The sequence below is a fragment of the Bison bison genome, unplaced genomic scaffold (assembly GCF_000754665.1).
Source record: "Bison bison bison isolate TAMUID 2011002044 unplaced genomic scaffold, Bison_UMD1.0 scf7180017864483, whole genome shotgun sequence".
Lineage (NCBI taxonomy): Eukaryota > Metazoa > Chordata > Mammalia > Artiodactyla > Bovidae > Bison > Bison bison.
The window spans coordinates 495,685-520,154 of record NW_011495043.1 but is presented as its reverse complement, the minus strand read 5'-3'; the positions used below and the strand labels follow the sequence as shown (position 1 = coordinate 520,154).

The window sequence follows — 24,470 nt, the reverse complement described above, 5'->3', positions numbered from 1 at the left end:
TTTCTTTTCTTTTTAGAATTCTTTGTGGCTTGTGATACTTGCTCTATTACTTGGTAATGCCAGGGAAGGTGTAATCTGAGCTCTGAACCATATTTGGTAAATAATAATTTTATGTGGAACCCACTGTTCTATCAGTAAGAGGAAAATTATTGCTCAAATGTAAGGCTTTTCTACGCCCTTAAAGCATTTCCTGACTTAAAGACCAAGTTAGATCATATATTGATTCCTTTTGTTTTTTAAAAGACACTGTATCCCAGTTCTATAATGTTTTGACTAGAGATGTGTTGACAAAAGTATTTTCTGCTTTATTTGAAAGAGGAAGAATTACCTGTCTCCTTACTTGTTTACCATTAATTCTCTTTATCCTAAATGTAAATTGTTTTGTTTTTGTTAATCATCAGTTCTCAGAATTGAGCTCTCTCACATTTGCCTTGTTCTGGGATCAATGTTGATAAATCAGGTTCTCTCTCTTAGGATGTGATGCAGTTGAGTTATTTAAAGCTAAAGCTTGCCACACAGCTGTCGTTTCAGCATTTTATGAAAATGAAAGCTTAAGTATACTCATGTTTAGAGCAAAGCTTTCCAGGTGGCATAGTGGTAAAGAACCCGCCTGCCATTGCAGGAGATGATAGAGTGTGGGTTCGATCCCTGGGTCAGGGCAATCCCCTGGAGTAGAAGATGACAACTCACTCCAGTGTTCTTGCCTGGAGAATCCCATGGACCGAGGACCCTAGCAGGCCCTAGCCCGTGGGGTCACAAAGAGACTGACACAACTGAGCATATAGAAAGCTATATTGAATACCTACTGTCTGCCAGGTTGTTAGGTGCTAATTCTCATGACAATCCAGTGAGGTAGGGAATGCTATCCCGTTTAATAGAACAGAAACTCCTGCAGAGTTTTAGTTTGTACAGGAACCAGATTTGGAACCTAGATCTTGCTCTACCAGAATATTTTCATCTACAGCATGCCATTACAAAAGGTGGAAAATTGACCCTGTCCTTAAAAACTACTTTCATTCTGTTTTGCTTTGCTGTGTCCTAGTTACTAGAAATGCAGGGAGTTAAGTTCTTTGCATCCTTGTCTTCACTACTTTTTTGTCCTGTTACAATCCTCACCATCTGCCATCATTGGACAACAGCAGAAGATTCAGTTTATTTTGACTACTGTGGGATTGAGTCTCTTCTTTCTTAGACACTCCTAAAATTATCAGCTTGCCAAGCATAAGAACATCATTTCTAGGCCCTAGTAATCGAATTAGTACAACAGTCTAACATTTTTAATAGCCTACCATTTCTGTAACCTTTGTACTTGCAAGTTTTCTTGTGTGTGTTTTAATAATGTGGACCTAACCAAAAAAAAAAAAATCATTGACTCTATTTTGGTAATGGAAAAAAGAATTTCTAGTGTGGTTAAGAACCACATCTTATGAGCTGTTCTTTGCGTCCCTCTTTAAGAATTACCAAGTGTTTTTAAAAATTGGAACTTTATTTCACTGCTTAGATGTATCTAAAGCATTTCTTAAGAAAAGTCTGAGAACTGATTGTAGGAATTTAGGGAAACAGAAGGTAATTGGAAATAAGATAGCAAAAGAGAAGAGTAAAGTGACCTAAAAATGAGAACTTTACAATTCCAGTCTTACTAATGAAAATGAACTTACTGTTGGTTTTCTCGTTCTATATACTTTGGTCCCATACTGGACAGTCTGTTGCTGAAAGCCAGTAGAGATTTCACAAAGGCTACTGGTATAGTTTCTAGAATTGGGAGTTTAGAGCAGAGTTGGGTAGATGAAGACAATGAATTAAGTAATGCAAATATCATCTTTTGGTAACTTGTATTTAAGAGAGTCTTTTCCATTTAAGAATATTTCCTATGTGAGACACTGGGGACTACCTCACTGCTATTAGCTCACAATGTTATCTGGTCACATTTCTTGTTCTGCCTACCTCTAGTTTACTCTAGTTTCTCTTCTGCTTTCAAGGCTCCAGACCCAGTTCCTGGACCTGCCCTGGAAAAGAAGTATCCAGTAGAGATGAGCTCACTGCAGTTACTTAATTAAAAATTTGTAAGCTGCAAAAATGGCAATGGGCCAATCAAGAACAGCTACCATTTGAATTTTTCTATTTCCAGGTATGCTAAAGTCCATGGCACCAGTCAAGCTTAGCCATGTAACTGCCTTACTATGAAATCTATAATAAGCAAAACTTTACTTTCAAAACTTTGGTCATCTTGCTTACAGTGTAGTAACATCCCTAACCACTGGATGACATGCAACTAGTATTGACTTTAACATACCATTTGCCTGACTATTTCTAATTTAACTTGTTTGTAACAGCAAACTAATGGAAAAACAATTAAAGAAAAATTAATTGGAAATGCTATTGAGTTAAGCCCTGTAAAAATGTACAAAAAGTACTCTGGTCTTCATTGAGAAGTACAGAAACAACCAAACTGTCTTCCTTTAAGAGGTTCACATACGGTACAAGTAATTTAGAGAATTAAATAAATGAAACAGTTCTCTGTCTTGAGGTCCTCAACTAATCTACACTGTGAGTACCTTCATATAAAGAGTTAATATGGTCTTCAAAAATGTGGGTGGGGTGGGAGTGGGGAAATTGAAAGAAAATTCCTGGATAGAATCAGGTAATGTATTATGTAATAGTTTTACCTGAAGAATTTAATTCTGTTTTAAATGTAAGTATATAACTAGTATTTGCTATATTTTTACTTGATTGCCCAAAAGAAACCAGGCGAGAAAGTCATCAGTAGCTGGAGTTGTGGAAGGTAGCCGCAAAACTAAAAATTAAGGTAGATTTTAACTGAGAAAGAACTACTTGTGAATGTTTAGAGGGCTAAGTTAGCGTTTAAGGATATTTATCACTTTTACTAATTCGTATAGATTTAGAAACAGTTAATCCATAAAAGATGACTTTATTTGCTAAAGGATAGATGACCATACATATCTTTTGATTTTAAAGTTCAGTTCAGATAGGTTAGAGATTACCCAAAGTTGAACAAAGGAATTTTATATCCCACTTGTGATTTTAAAAGATGATTCTGATATCCTAGCTTATGCTTTGTATGCCTTCCTCCAGTGTTCATGCATATAATGAATTTAATGTCAGCCAGTCTTGTCAACGTTAGGTCACTGATTCTGTGCCACTTTATTTGTTTAGCTTTGAAATAATTATATCTCACTGAGTGCTGAATTAGGGCATGAAAGAGAGCTACTACCAGAGTTACTAGGGTCGTTACCACTGATAGATGAATTGAAGGGGAGATAAGAGAGAATTGCTTCTGAATTTGAAGCCTTACTAGTTATCACTGGGGCTATGAGTAATGGTGAAAGTTTTCTACATCATTGAATGTAAATTGTATATAAAACACTTTATTAGGTGCACTAGGGATGTAAAAATAAATTAACCTTATTTTCAGTGGGCTTATGGACAAGTAATACCATAAAAAAGTATATAATAGAGGTGGAAAAAACTGTAGAGAAAGTAATATTTCTACTGAGCCTTGAAGAGTAGATAGAAATCCTTAGCAAGAAAGACAAGAGTATTCCTAAGTTGTAGAAGTCAAAGTATATAATGTGTTCTAAAAATTGTAAACAGCCCAGTATGCCTGCAGAATAGTAGGGTATAGAAGGATATGGTGGATGATGGAGCTATGCCACACGTGCTTTCAAATGTGTGATGAAGGAGTTTGGATTTAGTTCAGTAGGTCATGAGAATCCATTGCAGATTCATTTCTTAGCATTCTCGCACTTAAGTCAGTGAGTCTTTTGAAAAGCTGACTGCAAGAGTGAGGGTTGAAACTTAAAAAAGTTAGAGATTAGGCAGTAGCAATACCTATGAAGGCCAGCACTTACTCTTATTTGATTAAGCATCATGTGTGAAGAATTTTACCTGTAATTTCTCACTTTTCCTTACAGGAATATTGTGAGAACTGAAATAATATAGGTTAACATTGTTCAGCACAGAACCCGATCCTTACATGATCACTTACACAATCACTTTGACTCACCAAAGTGATCATGCTGTAAGCTCAGAGGAAAGTGCCCTTGTCCACCTTTATGTGTGAATTTTTAAATCCCATCTGTCAAGACTCCTAATGATTGAGCATTGTTGCAGTTATTAAGTATATTAGTAACAATTTCAGCATTGATAGCATAGGCATAGGGTTATTTGAAAATACATTGAATTGGCTCAGTTCTGGTACTTTGAAATAATTCTATGCTGCACCTACTCTCTGACCCCCCATATCAGAATACAAGTAGTGTTATGGGGAAATACATAGAAAATATACAGGAAATACTTTTATAGGGAAAATATTCTGCTCTAATCTCCATTGTTTATGCATAATTATACAAAAATACATGAATATATATTCTTATAAAAAATTAAAACATAACAGAGATGACTGTATCTCCTTGGACCACTTTCTGTCTATGTGTTCCTTTCCCAGCCAGGTCTCCAAAATAATTAGTGTGTATCCTTTCAGAGCATTACCTGTGCATTCATATAAAAATACCTGTTTCAAACTTTTTTTGGTGTCTTTTTTTTTTTTTAACACAAGGGCATCATTATACATGAGTTTTGCATCTTTTTTAATCCAGTAATGTCTTAATAGGCCTTTGCATATAATTATTTGGCTATATCTTACTCGACTTAAAAACAAAATTGCTGTACATTGATTTACTCATTCATTCCTAAACGGTTATTCAGATTGTTCTTTTAGTGATATACACTGAAGTGACATTCTTACGTCCATGGAGTCGCAAAGAGTCGGACACGATGGACTGACTGAACTAAACTGACATTCTTATACGCTCCTCTTTAAACACATATGCTTGTCCGTAGGATGGATACTTTATATTGTTATAGATGGAGCTCTGGTACTTCATGATCAGCAACAAATTTTCATTCGCAGCTGATGGTGCTAGCACTGGATAGTGACACCACAGTTGGGAACTGGCCTGGAAAACAGCTCTGCTACTGACTTAGTTGGAATTGTAAATACGCTTCTTAATACATCTTTTCATTATTCTCTTCAGTTAAAAAGAAAAAAAAGTGGAGTAACATTTGTCTTCTCTGCTTCACGTGTGGGGATGATGAAGTGAGATAAATGCTATAAGAAGTCTCATATAAATCTGAATTCTACTAGTTTATGATTTTCTCAAAAGCAGGAACTATATTTTATTCATCTTTGCATATTTAGAGCACGTTACCTGGCTTACAGTGGGCAGTGTTTGTGGAATGAATCACAGACATTAAGGTGAACCAAAAAGTAGATTGTATTTATGAAAATTCCAGGCCAGTAGAATTTTCTTGATCTTGTACATAATCTGGAATCTGCATTTTTCATTGAAAACTTTCCACCTTTTTAGCCTTAAACTCACTTCCCTTCTGCAGTACAGCTATAATTCTTCAAATTTATCCTGTTCTTTCATGGTCTTTTCCCTAACACAAACAGTTGTCAGTGATATCCTGCAAGACTCTTTATGATTTATCTGTAATGGTGAAGTCCAAGTACTGCGTTTTTTGTGAAATTTCTCCTGCCTCTCCTCAGTTCCTGAGTTCTAGGCACTACTGCGTCCTGATCTCCACTGCTGCTTATATACCTCTCAGTGCCGCACAGTAAGTGTTACTGAATGACTGCGTGCCCGCCTCTGGGACTGTGTGGAATGTCACAGAACCAGGCAGGGCTTGGAACTTCAGAGATAAATTAGGTGGATCTGGAAAGTGAGAGGCGTGTTGTTCTTGCTGACTTGTGGGATTCAGCACATATGGGGCAGAGGAAAGCAATTAAGATCATCTATGATATGCCCATGCCTACCCTACTTCTTCAGCTTCATCCTGTATCACACTTTCTCCCTGTTCCTCTCACTCCCTGCCTTTCAACATGAACCAGCTACTTGTGGTTACCCAAACTTGCCATGCTGTCTGATTCAAGTCTTTTCCCAGGCAGCTACTTATGTTTGAAATTTTCTTCCCCTCTTTCCTGCCCACCTGGTAAACATATTTTTATCTTTTAAGACCGAGCTTAGGTGTTGCCCTCTTTAATTAATCCTACCCTTAAACTCTCCACTTCCCTCAGAATTGATTGGCCCCTCCTATGTTTCCGCTGTGCACTGCAACACAGCTCAGTTACGGTTCAGTTATTATGTTTACTTATTGATGTATTTGTCTTCCTCTACTAAAAGGTAAATTTCTTGAGTGTTGAAAAGTGTGCTTTTATTAATTTTAATATTTTCAGCACCCACTATAGTAGAGAGTGAGTAGTAGACTTGCAACAAATGTTTGCATAAGCAATGTGTATAGTATATATGAAAATATATAACAATAATGCATTAGAAAATGTGTCATAAATCAAAATGTTGAGTAGATGATCACTTTCATATATGTTCATAGTTTATATTGTTATGAAAGTCATTCTAGATTTATGGATAAGTATTACATAATGAGATTTTTGGTTCTTTATTCAATTATATGATATTAAATTTTCTCTAAGTGTATCTATAATTGGAGAATTGTGAAATAGCTTTATATATAATAAATATGTTGAGATAGAAGTTTCTGTACAGTTTTGAAATTATTCTTGACCATCTAATATAAAATTCATCCCCCATAACTATAACAAGATTAACAACTGACTTTTTAACAGTTCCATAGTGTTAGATTTGAAACACTGGCACATACTTAACAAGATTATGTTAAATTCGATGAGATAAACAGAAGAAACAGGTCAAGTAAGGGGCTGAAACTGCATGGGAATCAGTTGGTGAAATTTCTTCTAACTTTCTCTAAATCTTCATCTTAAAATGTCAATTTAGATTAATATTATAGCCAAGTTATTGTAATTTTCACATGTCATTGAGTCTTACTTAGTCCATTCCAAATGTTTATGGTGGATGTAAGATGAAAACTGGTTCTTTCAAGTGCTTTCATTTTCTTTTCTGCTCTTTTTTCCTCTTTACCTATAAATAGGAGTTCATTATCATATCATTTATTTATATTGTGCTTTCTTTTAAAGATATTTATACAGGAGATGGATTATCCAAAAATTACATTAAAAGGGGCACACTCAGAAGTAACTTTGTTTCCATCTTAAAGCCCTAATGTATTGGAAAATAATAATGAAGTATGAATTGGAAAATACACACAAGGTAGTTATATAATATGTTTTGATGAATTATAACCATTCTGCCTTAGATTTATTGCACTTTTCTTGATCCTTAGAAAATGGTAGCACTCACCACAAAACCACAGTACATAAATTGCCAAGTGTGGCTGACTTGCACATTCCTTTTAGAGGAACTTATAACTGCTAAACCTTTTAACCATAAGAAATGGTCAGTATTCATGGACTTGAGGCAGTGTATTAATGAGTAAATTGGGAATTTTTTTTTTAAGAGGAGATAGAATGGGCCATTATGTTACGTCTTAGCCATTTGACATGTATAAAATTACACTATTAATATTGTTTTTCTATAGAAAATAAATTACTATAGGCTTATAAAGTTGAGAAATACATTTTCTGGTAACATAATCCTTTGTTCCCTTTAAGCTTTTAAGTAACACTAAATCTGAACATGATAAGTAATTCAAGTCAGTAGCATTTAGGTGACTTAATTTGATGTGTTTCTATTATTTTATTTTTGCAAATATGTAAAGTGATTCAAGACTACAGCTGTTCTATGCTAAAGTTTATGCTAAAGATGGATTATATTTATTCTTTTTTATCATAAATGATGATAGTATTTGAATTTTAGATTTTTAAATGCCATAGCTGTAATTCTTACATTTTAACTCTTAGGAAAATAATTTGATATTACAGACTTTGGAGAGCAGCAGGTTTGCTTTAATAAAGATGTAACATCATGTTCCAAGAAATACAATTCTAATAATTTGCTGTTAAAAGTAATTTTGAAATTTTCATTCAATTACATTTGTAGATTATTTTAAAATTAATTAAATGTGAAGTATCAACTATTATATCCCTGGTGGCTCAGAGGTTAAAGCGTCTTCCTGGAATGCAGGAGACCCGGGTTCGATCCCTGGGTCAGGAAGATCCCCTGGAGAAGGAAATGGCAACCCACTCCAGTACTCTTGCATGGAGAATCCCAAGGACGGGAGAGCCTGGTGGGCTACAGTCCATGGGGTCGCGAAGAGTCGGACACGACTGAGCGACTTCTCTTTCACTGACATTTGATGAAATACTTACGTCATCAGTAATGAAAGAGGTACTTAAAATAGTGTATATAATTAGAAAGATAATACTTTTTTTTTTTCAGTTTACTTCTGAAATCCTTATTAAGGCCAAAAAGTTTCAAAACTTGCTTTAACTTCAAAAAAAATTAGCAGCTAACTCACTGCACAGTCATCAGCCAGTCCACAGAAGAGACACAAGTTAAACTTAGTAATAAAAAACTGTTAACATCATACTGACAACCAAGTACATAAGTTGAAACACTCCCCCTTCCCATTAGACATCCTGGGAAATTTAGTAATGGTTGTTGAGGTTATGTGTCCCTAAAAAGCACCACTATAGTCAAAAACTAAAAAATAGAACCCCACAGGACTTAACAAGAAAAATGGAATTGGGGTACAACACTCAGAATGTCATCAGTGAACATTTTAAAAAGTAGAAACCTTAAAAAGCATGATACTGTAATTTTACACATGTCACATGGCTAAGAAATATGTGTAAGTACTTATATAATATTTATACAAATAAATACTGTACTTTGCTTTTAAACAGTCCTAAAGTTTGCCTTATAGAAGGAACTTTCACATAGTTGTGGAAGCTTGTTATTGCGAAGTGAAGAATGATTTTTTGAAATCGGAAAGAAAGTTGAACACAAGTTGTGGATGGGTGTGACTGATTCCTCGAAGCTGCAGTAAGCTGAGGTTGCTGGCAGATGTTTGAGGTGTGTTCATGTTTACATTTTGAGTGTTCATAGGCAGCTTGTTTCAGCTGAGTGTGGTTTTTTGCATTCACCTAGTGTTTCTGACAGATGAGTTCACAGCAGAATTCATTTAGTGCTCAAATTGTTGCCTAATATATCAATTGCATTGATGCACTTTCAAAACACCTATTATAGCAGCACTCACATATAGCCAAGGGTAAGACAAACACTGTAGTTTGGAGGGATAGCTACCACTTTTTATAGTAGTCTTTAATCTAGATGTATTCTGATCTTTATTTAGAGATTTATTACAACAGATACTTACTGAGCATCCACTACTTGCCTTCCACTTTCTAAATATTTAAGATACAGCAGTGAACAAGATAGTCTCTCCACTTTGAAACTAATATTACTTGTGTAAAAGTTTCTGTTTGTTGTCACAGTTTGGTTTTAAGAGGTAAAATTGGATAGATGAATGGACCTCTGGTTTAAAAAAAAAAGAGTCTACTGGGCATCAAGACTTTTCTCTAACTCCCTAAATTATATACGTTTATAACATAATTTTCTAGGGGTCTGTCCAAGCTGAGATTCCATTGTTTATAGAAAAAAATTAGTATCTCTGGAGGTCACTATGGAAATCGGAGTTAAATTTTAGGATAGTATATATGTTAAAACGGAACAACCTCTTACCTTATTGTCTATTAAGCTAAAGGAGAATCCCAGTGCAGTTGAGAAGTGAATTTTAGTTTTATGTATTTTGTCCTGTTCTTCCATGGTATTCAACATAAGCTATATTTTTCTTTGTTATAGTAGTAAATTTGTCCCGGTAAAACTCAACCATGTACAAACAGGGCAAAGATTGAAATACATATATTGGTTTACATAATGATAGGCTAAACCATTCGTGTGTCTCAAGACTGTCTATAATAAAAGCCACTGTACACTTAACAGCCTTCATCAACCTTTCTCATCTTCTCTTGTAGATACTCCCCACCCGAAACTCTTTCTTCTTAATCCTCTTTCCTCCTGTCCCTCCTCCTTCTAGCCAAACAGGTGACTGACTCATTGTCTCCGGAACCTGCCTAGTATTTATTGGATTGCCTTGCTTCATACTTCAACCTTGTGATGATTTAAGGCCCTTCCACCTCCTCCCTCAGGCCTGAGAGCACTGTGAACACCTATAGCACAGTTTATACCACTTACCTGGCACTTATTTTGAACCTAATATTTGGTTTTCAAGTAGCTTTGTCTGAGTTATCCAATTAAGACAAATGATTGTCCCATATACGTGGGAAAGGAAGGCCTCAAAGGCTTTGTTAGCAAAGTAATGTCTTTACTTTTTAATATGCTGTCTAGGTTGGTCATAAATTTTCTTCCAAGGAGCAAGCGTCTTTTAATTTCATGGCTACAGTCACCACCTACAGTTATTTTGGAACCAAAAAAAAATAAAGTCTGTCACTGTTTCCATGTTTCCCCATATATTTGCCATGAAGTTATGGAACCAGAGTTTATACTTAACCAACCATTTAATTGTCTCATCTTACTAAATGAGACAACCCCTACTGATATAGAATTGTGGGCGAAATATTTAGCAGTGTTATTTATGTTTTTAGCTATTAATGTGTTCTTTCACCAGAAAATTTTAGAAACAAATAGTTAAAACAATATTATTTCTTGAAATTCTACTGCTTAGGAAAGTTTTAAGCTTACCTGAGAGTAACCCTCTTCCAACAATACAAGAGAAGACTCTACACAGGGACATCACCAGATGGTTGACACCGAAATCATATTGATTATATTCTTTGCAGCCAAAAATGGAGAAGCTCTATACAGTCAGCAAAAACTAGACCGGGAGCTGACTGTGGCTCAGATCATGAGCTCCTTATTGCCAAATACAGACTGAAATTGAAGAAAGTGGAGAAAACCACTAGACCATTCAGGTATGACCTAAATCAAATCCCTTACGACTATACAGTGGAAGTGAGAAATAGATTTAAGGGACTAGATCTGATAGAGTGCCTGATGAACTATGTTCATCAGGTTCTTGACATTGTACAGGAGACAGGAATCAAGACCATTCCCAAGAAAAAGAAATGCAAAAAAGCAAAATGGCTGTCTGGGGAGGCCTTACAAATAGCTGTGAAAAGAAGGGAAGTGAAAAGCAAAGGAGAAAAGGAAAGATATACCCATTTGAATGCTGAGTTCCAAAAAATAGCAAGGAGAGATAAGAAAGCCTTCCTCAGCGATCAGTGCAAAGAAATAGAGGAAAATAATAGAATGGGAAAGACTAGAGATCACTTCAAGAAAATTAGAGATACCAAGGGAACACTTCATGCAAAGATGGGCTCAATAAATGACAGAAATTATATAGACCTAACAAGCAGAAGATATTAAGAAGAGGTGGCAAGAATACACAGAAGAACTACACAAAAAATATCTTCACGACCCAGATAATCACTATGGTGTGATCTCCAACTTAGAGCCAGACATCCTGGAATGTGAAGTCAAGTGGGCCTTAGGAAGCATCACTATGAACAAAGCTAGTGGAGGAGATGGAATTCCAGTTGAACTATTTCAAACCCTGAAAGATGATGCTGTGAAAGTGCTACACTCAATATGCCAACAAATTTGGGAAACTCAGCAGTGGCCACAGGACTGGAAAAGGTCAGTTTTCATTCCAATCCCAAAGAAAGGCAATGCCAAAGAATGCTCAAACTACCACACAATTGCACTCATCTCACACGCTAGTAAATTCTCCAAGCCAGGCTTCAGCAGTATGTGAACCGTGAACTTCCAGATGTTCAAGCTGGTTTTAGAAAAGGCAGAGGAACCAGAGATCAAATTGCCAACATCCACTGGATCATCAAAAAAGCAAGAGAGTTCCAGAAAAATATCTATTTCTGCTTTATTGACTATGCTAAAGCCTTTGACTGTGTGGATCACAGTAAACTGTGGAAAATTCTGAAAGAGATGGGAATACCAGACCACCTGACCTGCTTTTTGAGAAACCTATATGCAGGTCAGGAAGCAACAGTTAGAACTAAACATGGAACAACAGACTGGTTCCATACCGGGAAAGGAGTACGTCAAGGCTGTATATTGTCATCCTGCTTATTTAACTTATATACAGAGTACATCATGAGAAACACTGGGCTGGAGGAAGCACAAGCTGGAATCAAGATTGCCGGGAGATGTATCAATAACCTCAGATACGCAGATGACACCACCCTTATGGCAAGGAGTGAAGAAGAACTAAAGAGCCTCTTGATGAAAGAGGAGAGTGAAAAAGTTGGCTTAGAGCTCAACATTCAGAAAACTAAGATGGCATCCGGTCCCATCACTTCATGGCAAATAGATGGGGAAACAGTGTCAGACTTTATTTTGGGGAGCTCCAAAACAATTGCAGATGGTGATTGCGGCCATGAAATTAAAAGACGCTTACTCCTTGGAAGGAAAGGTATGACCAACCTAGACAGCATATTAAAAAGCAGAGACATTACTTTGCCAACAAAGGTCCGTCTGGTCAAGGCTATGGTTTTTCCAGTAGTCATGTATGGATATGAGAGTTGGACTATGAAGGAAGCTGAGCGCAGAAGAATTGATGCTTTTGAACTATGGTGTTGGAGAAGACTCTTGAGAGTCCCTTGGACTCTCAGGAGATCCAACCAGTCCCTCCTAAAGGAAATCAGTCCTGGGTATTCATTGGAAGGACTGATGTTGAAGCTGAAACTCCCTTACTTGGGCCTCCTGATGTGAAGAGCTGACTCATTAGAAGACCCTGATGCTGGGAAAGATTGAGGGCAGGAGAAGGAGATGACAGAGGATGAGATGGTTGGATGGCATCACTGACTCAATGGACATGGGTTTGAGTAGACTCCAGGAGTTGGTGATGGACAGGGAGGCCTGGCCTGCTGCGGTTCATGGTGTCACAAAGAGTCGGACACGACTGAGGGACTGAACTGAACTGAGAGTAACATTTAATTTATTCATTAATAAGACTTTGACACTAAAGGGCAACACTTTGTCAGTTTTAAATTATGTAAATCTAAGTAGTTTATATAAGGTATATTACCAGTTACTCCTTTTTTAAAAGTTGGATCTCTGGGATTTTAGCTTTGCTCTGTCATTTACTTTGTATGGTACCTCCTGGTCAGGAGCAGGTGACTAGAATCTTTTACATATCTGTATAGTCATCATTTGGGAGTTTTGTTTATTTTTTAATCTTTTATAGTCATCATTTAGGAGTTTTGTTTATTTTTTAATCTTTTATCAAGGTTTGCTAAAAAGTAACATATCTCATCTAAATCTGTAACTTAAATGGTAGAATAGTAATGTTTACCCCAGCCCCTCCACTCTCACATCTCCCCATTTCCCCTAGGGTTAGAATTGCAAGAGCTTTACTGCTTTATTGGACTTGATGTAAAACCAGCTTTTAGTCATACGTGATTAATATTCTATAGCTCTTTCATTAGCAACACACACACTTTTCTTCCCAAAAGACCAGTTTGGAAAGGACCTTGGTATATAGTCCACCCCTCATAATCTATTAACTGGCTAGGCTGATAGTATTTATAGGGAAAAGTAATATAAATATTGAATACGGATTGAAGCAAAAACTGTGAAATAAGTAATTGGGCAGATGGACATAGGAGTAGAGAAGGATGGTTATATTGTGGTATGAGAACTAAGTTACAAAGCTAACTCTTCATTTTCCATGGTAGGAAATCCATAGAAAATGTGTAAAATTGAAAAAAATCAAGAAATAGTCCTATAAATCATCTTGTATAGGAATGTGAAGAAAAAGCTTAGTGTTGACACTGGAATATGGAATAGGATAAAAGTGGAGAGGCATGAGGCAAGGAAACTGCTGGTTTCCCCAATAAACTTTGTAATACTGTTTGGCTTTTAAAAACCATGTATGTATGTTCTTCTTTAAATTTTTATTTAAATTTTTCATTATAGGGTAGGTCAAAAAATTAAGATATCTTAAAATCAATTTTTGTGTTTAGTATTTGGGCTGGAAGGAACGTTGGCCTTTTAGGGAAAAATTAATAATGACTATGTAATTTTCATATAAAGTATAACCAAGAATATTTTTCTTTGTGTATTCTTAAATTATGTGGTAGGATTGTCTCCTCTACACTGGTTAATTAATGCCAGCACCAAGGATGCCTCTCAGATGTTTATCTGCAGCCCAGAACTCTGAGCTCCAGGTCCATATATCCCAGCTCCCTCTGTGATATCACTGTTTTGAGGTTGTAAAGGTACCCTAGACTCAGTATGTTCAAAACTAAACTTTGTTTTGTTTTCTTGGACCTTTTCTAGCTTGTTCCTTAGTTTATAGATGGGACCAACCATCTGAACAAATACGAAAGCAACCTTTACAACCTCCTTCTTTACCCCAATATCTAACCCAAGTTCTATTAAATTTTACTTTCTAATTATCCCTTCAGTTTTTCCTTCTACTCAGTGTCCATTGTTGTCTCTACAATTACAAAGTATTAACTATTTCTTAGCTAGTTCAGTTCAGTTCAGTCACTCAGTCATGTCCAACTTTGTGACCCATGGACTGCAGCATGCCAGGACTCCCTCCCTGTCCATCACCAGCTCCCGGAGCTTACTCAAACTCATGTCCATTGAGTTAGTGATGCCATCCAACCATTTCATCCTCTGTCGTCCCCTTCTCCTCCTGCCTTCTTAGCTAGACTAAAGCATTTTTCTAACTGGTCTTCTCATCTTTTGCCATTTTCTCCATACTGAGCCATTCTTCACACATACATGATTTCTTGATCATGTCACCTTTCCTGCCTCTGAGCTTAAATCTTTCAGTTTCTTCTCATTACCCTGAGAATAAAACCTCCAGATTTTAATGGCCTATACAGGCACTGCATGATTTGGCTCCCGCCTTTTTCTTGCTGCTGCTGTCTATAGTTTTTCCTAATATACTCCCTTGTAGTCTGTTTTTGAATGATGTGAAAGGGATGAAAAACGTTACTGTGTCAGCAATGAGATGGACTGAGATAGCAGTCAGCAGATCTGGTAGCAGAAGGCAGACAAAAGAGGAAATAGTGGGCAAGTTAAAATAGTTATCTAAATTATTAGCTTCTTTTGATGTGTCTTTAATCCAGGAATTTCTGTGACTTGGAGAGCAAGGGTATGGACTCTAATACTTGTATCTCCAGCATGGTTCTGCTGCGTACTAAACACTCCTTAAATTCATGGATTGTGAATGGATGATGATAGTCCAATTTTAAATATCCAGGTACCTTATAAATGCTCAAATTTTGTTTAGACCTGTAAGTCCTGTTGCTTTTCTTGTTGTTGTTTTTTGATCTGGAGGCTATGGTCCCTTCTTGGGAGTACAGTTAACAGTTACATGTGTTATACTACTCTTACAGTCCTGGAAAAATTCACCATAGTAAATGGTAGTGAAAGTGAAGACTTGATAATTATCATAACATGCAGTCTGAGCCATTAACTGATACTTAGTACTCTGCACTGTCATAATATTGAGAGGTTAGAAATAAGTTGCTTACATACTCTTAAGAAAGGAGATAACATGGCGCATTTTTTAAATCTTTCCAGTATACTTACGGTTGGGTTTGTAGTGCTGTATATACTCTGCTGGGCTTCCCAGGTGCCTCAGTGGTAAAGAATCCTCCTGCCAATGCAGGAGACACGGGTTCAATCCCTGGGTCAGGAAGATAGGAGGAAATGGTAATCCTCTCCAGTATTCTTGCCTGGGTTCAATCCCTGGGTCAGGAAGATAGGAGGAAATGGTAATCCTCTCCAGCATTCTTGCCTGGAAAATTCCATGGACAAGGGAGCCTGGTAGGCTACAGTCCATGCGGTTGCAGAGTCAGACACAATTTAGCAACTGAGCACAGCACACAGCAGCACATATACTCTGCTACTATTTAAAATCATTAAGAACTTATTCCTCCCAGATTATTTGAGCTGGCAGCAGGTTAGGTGCTAAAAGTTTGCCCCATTGTTAGAAGCATTCCTATAAAGCATGATTTCTTTATTCTTTTCTCAGAAGAGCAGTCATTTTGCATCTTAACCATAGAAAATGCATTTCTGTTTATTATTAGAAATAATTTTCCAGATTAAATTGTAAGGTATTTCTTGGTTTTCCTTTCAAAATTAAATAAATACCTGTTTGTTTCAATAGTGTGTTTAGTTGTAAAGCTTATTCACTCACCCACAAGGCTACATTTAAAAACAGTTATCTTGCTTTGTTCTTAAAGTTTACTTTTGGTGGATGCAGAATATGGGTTAATTGTTTCTTTTGCCTTTCAGCACTTGAATTTTGTCTTTTCAGTATCTTCTGGCCTTCACTGTTTTGATGAGAAGTCAGCCTTCATTTAAATTGTTGTTGCCCTTTATTTTATTTCTTGGACTGCTTTCAGGATTTTCTTTTTCTTTGGTCTCATATCACTGACTCTTATGCCTATGTGTGATTTCTCTGGCTTTGTCTGTTTAAGACTTGCTGATCTTCTTGATCAAGATCTTTTTGCTTGTTTGTTGTGTTTAAAGCAGACTCTGACCAGTTTTATTATAGAAAATTTTTCCATGATTGGCTTTTCACTAATCTGTTTTGGCATGCTTCTAAAGATACCAAATCAGCTGGATCAGTGATAGCCATGGTTCTTATTCTGGTATTTCCCATACCCTGTGCCCAAGTCAACATTATTGCCACTGCAAATGGATACCAGTTTTGGCTGACATGGCGTAATTCTCTGTTTCAGGTTTCTTCAACCTGGGCAGTTGTTGATGAGGATGACCAGTTTCACATTGCCTCATCTTACCATTTTCAGGGCCTGCATGTACCCCAACATGTGCTTGCCACTTTTCATAAGGAGTTGGAATCTTGGGTTGATACAGAGTCTAGAGTTGAGTGATGTAGGCAACTTTATTGTCTTCCTTGTGACCACCATCTTCCTGCTTTAGGTGTGAGATGGCTCCCAACCAAGAACAACCTCCAAGATGGGCAGGGAGCCAGTCAAGTTCTTGATGTGTAAATTTAGATCTTTTATTAACTTGGGAAAATTTTTAGACACTGTTTCATTCAATACTTTTTTCTATCCCATTCTCTGTCCCCTTTCCTTCTGGAATTCCAGTTACAGGTATGTTAAGAGTTACTGATTCTTTCTCACAGGTCCCTGAGGTAGGTTCATTTCCCTGTCTCGGTCATTTTTTTTTCTCTATCCTTCAGGTTCTAATGATTTCTATTGCTGTGTCTTCAAGTTCATTGACTCTTATCATTTCCAATTTGTGATTAAACCTAGCCAGTGAATTTTATTTCAGACGTTTTATTTTTCACTTCTTGAATTTGCATTTCTTTTATAGTTTTGTTTTGTTTTTTTCCTTGACTGAGAAATCCAAGCATATTGGCCCTTGCATTCTTGAACATAGTTAAAATAGCTGCTTTAAAATCCTTATGTGCTAATTCTAGCATCTGGGTCATCTTGGGCTTGGTCTCCCTCAGTTGCCTTTCTCTTGACAATGGGTCAGTTTTTCCTGTTTCTTATGTGTAATAATTTTAGATTATAACTTGGATGTTATGAATGACACATTTTAGAGACTGAAGTCTATTGTGTTCCTTTAGAATATGTTGATGTTTGGTTAGTGGTTTGCATGCTTGCTTGTTAGTTTTAGTAGGCAGTTAACTTGACTGAACTTAAACTACAAACTGAAACCTCACTTTTGTTACTTTAACTTTAGCCTGATTGCTTGGAATCTCAAGTCTGTATAGTTTGGGAACCAGAGATATATGTAGATATTATACACAAAATTCGGTGTTTCTCTCCTTTTGGTGATTTACTCGCTAAGTTTTCAGCTGTTGTGGTCATGCCCAAATCTGTCCTTTGGTTCATTAAGTGAATTAGACTGAAGATTTACTTGTTTGGGCTTTTGCTGTGCAAAAACAACTGGGATGTGCTCTCTGGCTAAAAACCATTTAAAAAATGGAAAGTCACCCCATGTTGTCTACTTCTTCCAACTACTGACTCTCCTCTCCTCCTCCCAACCCCCAGCACCACCACTCCCACATTGCTTTTTCTGTTTTCAAGCTCTTTATGTTTTGTCTAGTTACAGAAGTTACTCATGAGAGCATCAGTCGAGTAGGAGCTACTTTGCCATTTCAGGAAGTGGAATCCCTAAAATACAATTGTGCGTTTGAACAATTTTCTTGTTAGTATACTTGATAGTCATATAAGAGTTTTTTCAAAGAACTTCAGAGATTTCTGTGTATGTGTTAATAATAGAATGAGTTGAAATTTATTTTCATCCTCTTTTAAATACGAAAGGTTGTCCTGAATTTAGACTGAGGATTTATTTATTTGCCTTTCCTTCAAATGATAATTTCCAAATCTAGATTACTTGAAATGCATTTTAGAAGCAAAATACATGAAGAAACCATACAGTAAAACCTTTATTTCATCTAACAAATGTTACATCTTGGACCTAGGCCCTGGGAATACAGCTGTAAACTCTGAAGTTCTTGATCCTGTGGAGCTAATGCTTTAAGGATAGGCAGGTAGGTAGATAGGTAGATATGTCAGTGTTGATAAAATGCTATGAAGTAAAAGCAAGGTATGAAGATGTGATAGGGAGAGAGAGGAGAGAAGTGTGGCAATATTTTAGGTAGAGATTGGTCAAGGAAGCAGTCTGATCAGAGATCTTAGTTAAGTGTGAGAGAGCCATGCAAATATCTGAGTGGAAAGGGTTCCAAGCAAAAGGGGCCACAAGTCTAAAAGCCCCAAGGGAGAAATGAGATTAGCTTCTCTTTGAGAGAGAACCAGTGTGAGGGAACTCAGTGTGCAACTGAGGGAACAAAGACAGTGGTAGGAGATGAAGTCCCAGGTGGTAGTTAGCCAGGGGTCTTGTGTTACAGGATTTTGCGCTGGGGAAATGATTGATTGTTCTGATTTACTTTTCACAAGGATCACTCTGTTCCGTAGAGTAAGAGGTAGGGCTGGAGCAAAGAGTTAAGCAGGGAGGAGACCTTGGCAGTGGCAGTCTAGGTGAGCTGTGATCATGGCTTGAATAAGAGCAGTAATAGAGGTGGGAAAATGTGATCAGATTCAGAATAATTCTTTTGCAGATAACAGCCAGCAAAACTTGATGATAGATTAGATATGGCATGTGAGAAGGACCAGCTGAGTGATTGATGGTACCATATATGGAGGTGAAAGAGACTGGGAAAGATTTGGTCTGGGTAGGGGAAATTAAGAGTTCAATTTTGGACATACTAAGTTTGAAGTGAATTTTAGATATCCAGACATAGATGTGAAGAAAGCAGCTGGTCATGTAGCCTGGAACTCAAGGGAGAAAGAGCTCCCTTGGAGTTGGAAATATAGATTTGCAAAGCCTTTGTTTAAAGTAGTGTGTTTGGTTGAGATTACCTTGACAAGGAACATAGGTGTAATCGAAAAGAAACCCTAGGTCTGAACTGCATAACTCACCGGTGTCCAGAGGAGGATCTGACAAAGAAAACTGACAAGAACTGCCAGTGGGTGGGTAGAAATCCAGAAGAGTATAAATCTCAGAAGCCAAGTGAAGAAATTGTTTAAAGAATGGGGAGTGGTTGACTGGTTTATGAACTGAAGAGAGATCTAGTGAGATGAGGCCTGAGGAGTGACGTTAAGTTTAACAATCTGAAGATCCTGGGCAACTTTGATAAGTAGTTTCAGTGGAGAAAAACTATGAAGACCTGACTTGGTAGATTTTAAAGTGATAAGAGGGAGGAAATGAAGACAAAGTATAAACCATCCTTTCAAGGAGTTTAGCCTGAAAAAGGGAATGGGCAGATAAATGAGTTGATAGCTGGAGTGAAGTCCAGAGAGACTTTCTCAAGATCAGCAATGCTATAGCATGTTTACTGTCCCTTATATTATGTTTAAATATCATTTACTAATTTCCAGTAATCTTCTTTTCTCTTGCAACCCATTTGTAGAAATATTACATTGGGTGCTAAAATATTATGTGTGTGTGTTTTGGAAATAGATTTGGGAAATCTGTAATGCAAATAATTTGGTTTGGCAGTGCTTTTACCTAGGAGATGTAACTAAGCTGAAGTCACACAGACAAAAGAAGTAGGGAAAAATTAACCAAATGATGGTAAAAAGTTTGAAAGTCTTTACCAAACATGATATCTAAATGAGCTTTTATTCTATTGAGGATTCAGGAGTTCTGTCATAACTAAATTTACTCAAAAGTGTTTTAATATCTACTGTTACGCTGAAAACTGTCTACAGAGTGCTAGGTGTGCAATAAGGGACATGAAAGACCAATTTCTGTATTCATGGAGTTTATAGACTTGTATTTAAGCTTATGGAAAAGAGAAATATTACAGATAAGAAATTTGTTTTAAAGAGATCGTCTTATTGTTAAATTTATTCTAAAATTAATTGTATTTTAATTATTGTACAAATAGTATGATTTTAAATATTTTAATATGTTATATAGGTTTAGTATATTTATATGCTATTTATATCCCAAAGAGGCTTTAAGATTAAACATAGTTTATGTTAAGTGTTAGGGATATAAATAAATTTGGTATTTCTCAACTTGGACCATACATTAGACTCTCTTGGGGGGCTTTTAAAAATCCATATGCTCATGTTGCTCCCAACCAATCAAACCAGAAGCTCTGGGGTTGGGGCTCAAGCATTAATGTTTTAAAATACTGATTTAATAAAGACAGAGGGAATAAAATGCTACCAAGCCCCTGAAGATGAATTGATTACACATTTAAGGATTAAGTACATCTGAAAATTAAGATAAAATATCAGTGATATCAATGTAAATCAATGATTTTGATTTACAGATCATTTTTAGATAGAGCATGCAAAGCTATTTGTAGAACCAAAGTTTTTTAGGATCCAAAGTTTAAAAAATTTTAGTAGAATAAATAAGATTACTCCCTTAGGCTGTCCTCTGATAATTAAGAAAAAAATCAGTGACGTTACTCATATTTTCCCTTTTAAAACAACCTTGACAGTAATTTCTTATTTGAATGCCTTTAGGCACATCCATTATAAAACATACACAAATACATAGGAATTAGAAAATTTTAAAGTTTGCCATCAGTAGTTATAAACTGAAAAGACAGTGTAACTATCCTGGAAGCATTATAAGACTAAATATTTTTATAATTTATACTAAATGTTAGATACTAAAGCACATACCCTATTGTATTGAAATTTTAAATCCATGATAATATTAATTCTATAACAGTTCTCATTAAAATTTTTTTTTTCTTTCTTTCACAGAAAATGCTTGGACAGAAGAGATGAGTACTATTTCCACTAAGGCCTAGAATTGCCTATTGTACAAATAGTCCTGATCAGGCAATATACGAATGGCCCAAGGAAGCCACCAAATTGATTTTCAGGTTTTGCATGACCTGCGACAAAAATTCCCTGAAGTACCTGAAGTTGTTGTATCCAGGTGCATGTTACAGGTCAGTGTTTAATGATTTCTGAATTTATTAATACAACTTGGAATTTTTTTAAACATTGGAGGAAAACACTTTTATCTTCTTTGGCATTAGTGCAGTATGATGGAGAGATGTCTGATAGTCATTTAGCCTTTAGCAAGTTCTAGGCTCTCTGTTTCCCATCTGTCATATGGATAATACCTGCCTTGTAAAGTAGATGTGAGGATTAAGTGAGATCTTATATAAAGCATTAATATATGGTCCACATATATGATGAGCTTGCTTGACTCCTCCTTTACCCAGTTTTGCCAGGAGAACTTTTAAAAATTCCAGGTCTTCCACTTCATATGAAAATGAGAAAATCATTAAATAAGGAATCAGGAAACTTGGGATCTAATCCTAAATGGCACCCTAAGCATATTTGACAAGTAATATGCCTTCTTTTGTCCTTTAGTTTTCTTACCTGTAAAATGGAGGGATTTGACTAGACAGTGCCTGAAGTCCCAATTCTAAAGAAAAAACTTTATTTTTATATTTTTTTAATTTACTCTGTAAGTTTTCCATTTAATATCACTCTCTAATACATTTTTAGATTTTTCTTAGTACATACAATTTTAGAAATACATAATTCTAAATATTTTGTGATAGTGTACTTTCTCATTTGATTAAACTGGAAATCTTTCTGTCAAGAAAAGTTTCAGCTTGTTCAAATGGAGATAAAGGTGATTGGGGCTCAGACATATTTACTCTTGTTGAATAATTTTTAAAGTTTTAAATTCTATGAAACTTGAAAAGGCTCAATATCTGTATTGATATCAAGCATCTCCATTTTGTTCACACTCTGTCACCTACTCCTGTACACTCAATTAGTCTCCCACCTTTAGTCTAACCCATTTTGGTCTTTCCAGTCTGTCTGTCTCACTTCTGATAGAAATGTCCTTTTAAATAATTCAGATTTTATCGTATATGTATTTACCTGCTTAAAAGTCCCATGGTTGTTACCCATACCCTTCAGAGTAAAGCTGATAAATCTTGATGAGAGCATACTAGATCTGTGATCTAAAATCTTGCCGCCTTCTGCAGCATGACCTCTTGCCTAGTCCTTCCTTCCTCATATCCTTTGCCATAATCATCCTCAGCTAGTTGGAATTCTACAAATATGTCTGGCTCTTTCTGTGGTACATTATTTAAAAGCATATGTTTTGAGTTAATAGTACTGTATTGTATATTTGAAATTTGCTAAAAGAGTAGATCTTGAGTATTCTTACTGCAAAAAAAAAAAAAAAGGAAGAAAGAAAAAATTGGCTGTGTGGAGTAGTGAATGTGTTACTTGTGATAATCATTTCACAACATATAAGTATATTAAATCCTCCCACTGTAACCTTTAAAAAGAATCATGTTGTCCAACCTAAATATATACAGTTTTTTATTTATCCATCATACCTCAGGTAAAGCTAAAGGGAAATAAATTAATTTAAAATTTTTAATAATAACAAGTAGCATATGTTTTGTGAGTAAAAGAGACTTGAATTCAATATTTGACAGTTAATCGCAGCAATTGAATTAACTTCTCTGACCTTCATTTTCCTCAAGTGTACAATGGAAACTTTAAAAAAAACTTCACAGAGAATTAAATGTGATAATGCAGGAAAGCAGCTAATAGGATAACTGATTCATAATGAGTGCTCAAGTAATGTTAGCAACCAATATGAATAACAGTAATAATAGTGGAAGGCCCATAATGAATATTTGGTGAGTGAATCAGTAGTCCATATTTGTTGATATCAGATGTGTAATGAAAATGAAAGAGGAAGGAAGGGTAATAAAAATGGAGTCAAAAACTAAAGAAAATCTGAAAAGGAGCAGCAACAGTGAGGGGACAGTATCTTCTCCTACAACTCAGGTTCAGTTCAGTTCAATTCAGTCACTCAGTCATGTTCAACTCTTTGCAGCCCCATGGACTGCAGCACACCAGGCCTCCCTGTCCATCACCAACTCCCAGAGTTTACTCAAACTCTTGTCCATTGAGTCGGTGATGCCATCCAGCCATCTCATCCTCTATCATCCCCTTCTCCTCCTGCCTTCAATCTTTCCCAGCATCAGGGTCTTTTCCAAGGAGTCAGCTCTTTGCATCAGATGGCCAAAGTATTGGAATTTCAGCTTCAGCATCAGTCCTTCCAATGAATATTCAGGACTGATCTCCTTTAGGATGGACTGGTTGGATCTCCTTTTAGTCCACGGGACTCTCGAGTCTTCTCCAAAACCACGGTTCAAAAGCATCAATTCTTCAGCGCTCAGCTTTCTTTATGGTCCAACTCTCACATCCATACATCACTACTGGAAAAACCACAGCCTTGACTAGGTGGATCTTTGTTGGCAAAGTAGTGTCTCTGCTTTTTAATATGCTGTCTAGGTTGGTCATAGCTTTTCTTCCAAGGAGCAAGCATCTTTTAATTTCATGGCTACAGCCACTACCTGCAGTGATTTTGGAACCCCTCAAAATAAAGTCTGCCACTGTTTCCACTGTTGCCCCACCTATTTGCCATGAAGTGATGGAACCTGATGCCATGAGCTTAATTTTCTGAATGTTGAGCTTTAAGCCAACTTTTTCACTTTCCTCTTTCATTTTCATCAAGAGGCTCTTTAGTTCTTCTTTGCTTTCTGCCATAAGGGTGGTGTCATCTGCATATCTGAGGTTATTGATATTTCTCCCAGCAATCTTGATTCCAGCTTGTGCTTCATCCAGCCCAGCGTTTCTTATGATGTACTCTGCATATATAAGTTAAATAACCAGGGTGACAATTTACAGCCCTGACGTACTCCTTTTCCTATTTGGAACCAGTCTGCTGTTCCATGTCCAGTTCTAACTGTTGCTTCCTGACCTACGTACAAGTTTGTCAATATTCGTGCCTTGAGAACCCCATGAACAGTATGAAAAAGCAAAAATATAGGACACTCAAAGATGAACTCCCCAGATCAGTAGTGCCCAATATGCTACTGGAGATCATTGGAGAAATAACTCCAGAAAGAATGAAGAGACGGAGCCAAAGCAAAAACAACACCCAGTTGTAGATGTGACTGGCAATGGAAGTGAAGTCCGATGCTTTAAAGAGTAG

General features: G+C 36.4%; 1 protein-coding gene and 1 pseudogene across 4 annotated transcripts in view; one reads left to right on the top strand and one right to left on the bottom strand.

Annotated features, from left to right (window-relative positions):
- The window catches only part of TAB2 (TGF-beta activated kinase 1/MAP3K7 binding protein 2), a 67,310-nt gene that overhangs the window by 4,740 nt on the left and 38,100 nt on the right, over window positions 1-24,470 (top strand). The window contains exons 2-3 of one of the 4 annotated variants that reach the window (XM_010862549.1): window positions 1,980-2,128; window positions 21,188-21,378. In XM_010862549.1, the coding sequence (XP_010860851.1) occupies window positions 21,277-21,378 (102 nt within the window). In that variant the 5' untranslated portion in view covers window positions 1,980-2,128; window positions 21,188-21,276. Of the gene's footprint in view, window positions 1-737; window positions 2,129-5,481; window positions 7,167-18,402; window positions 18,451-21,187; window positions 21,379-24,470 lie in introns of those variants that run through there. The other 3 variants (XM_010862548.1, XM_010862550.1, XM_010862551.1) reach the window with 3 other exon arrangements.
- LOC105004815 lies at window positions 15,739-17,992 on the bottom strand (annotated as a pseudogene).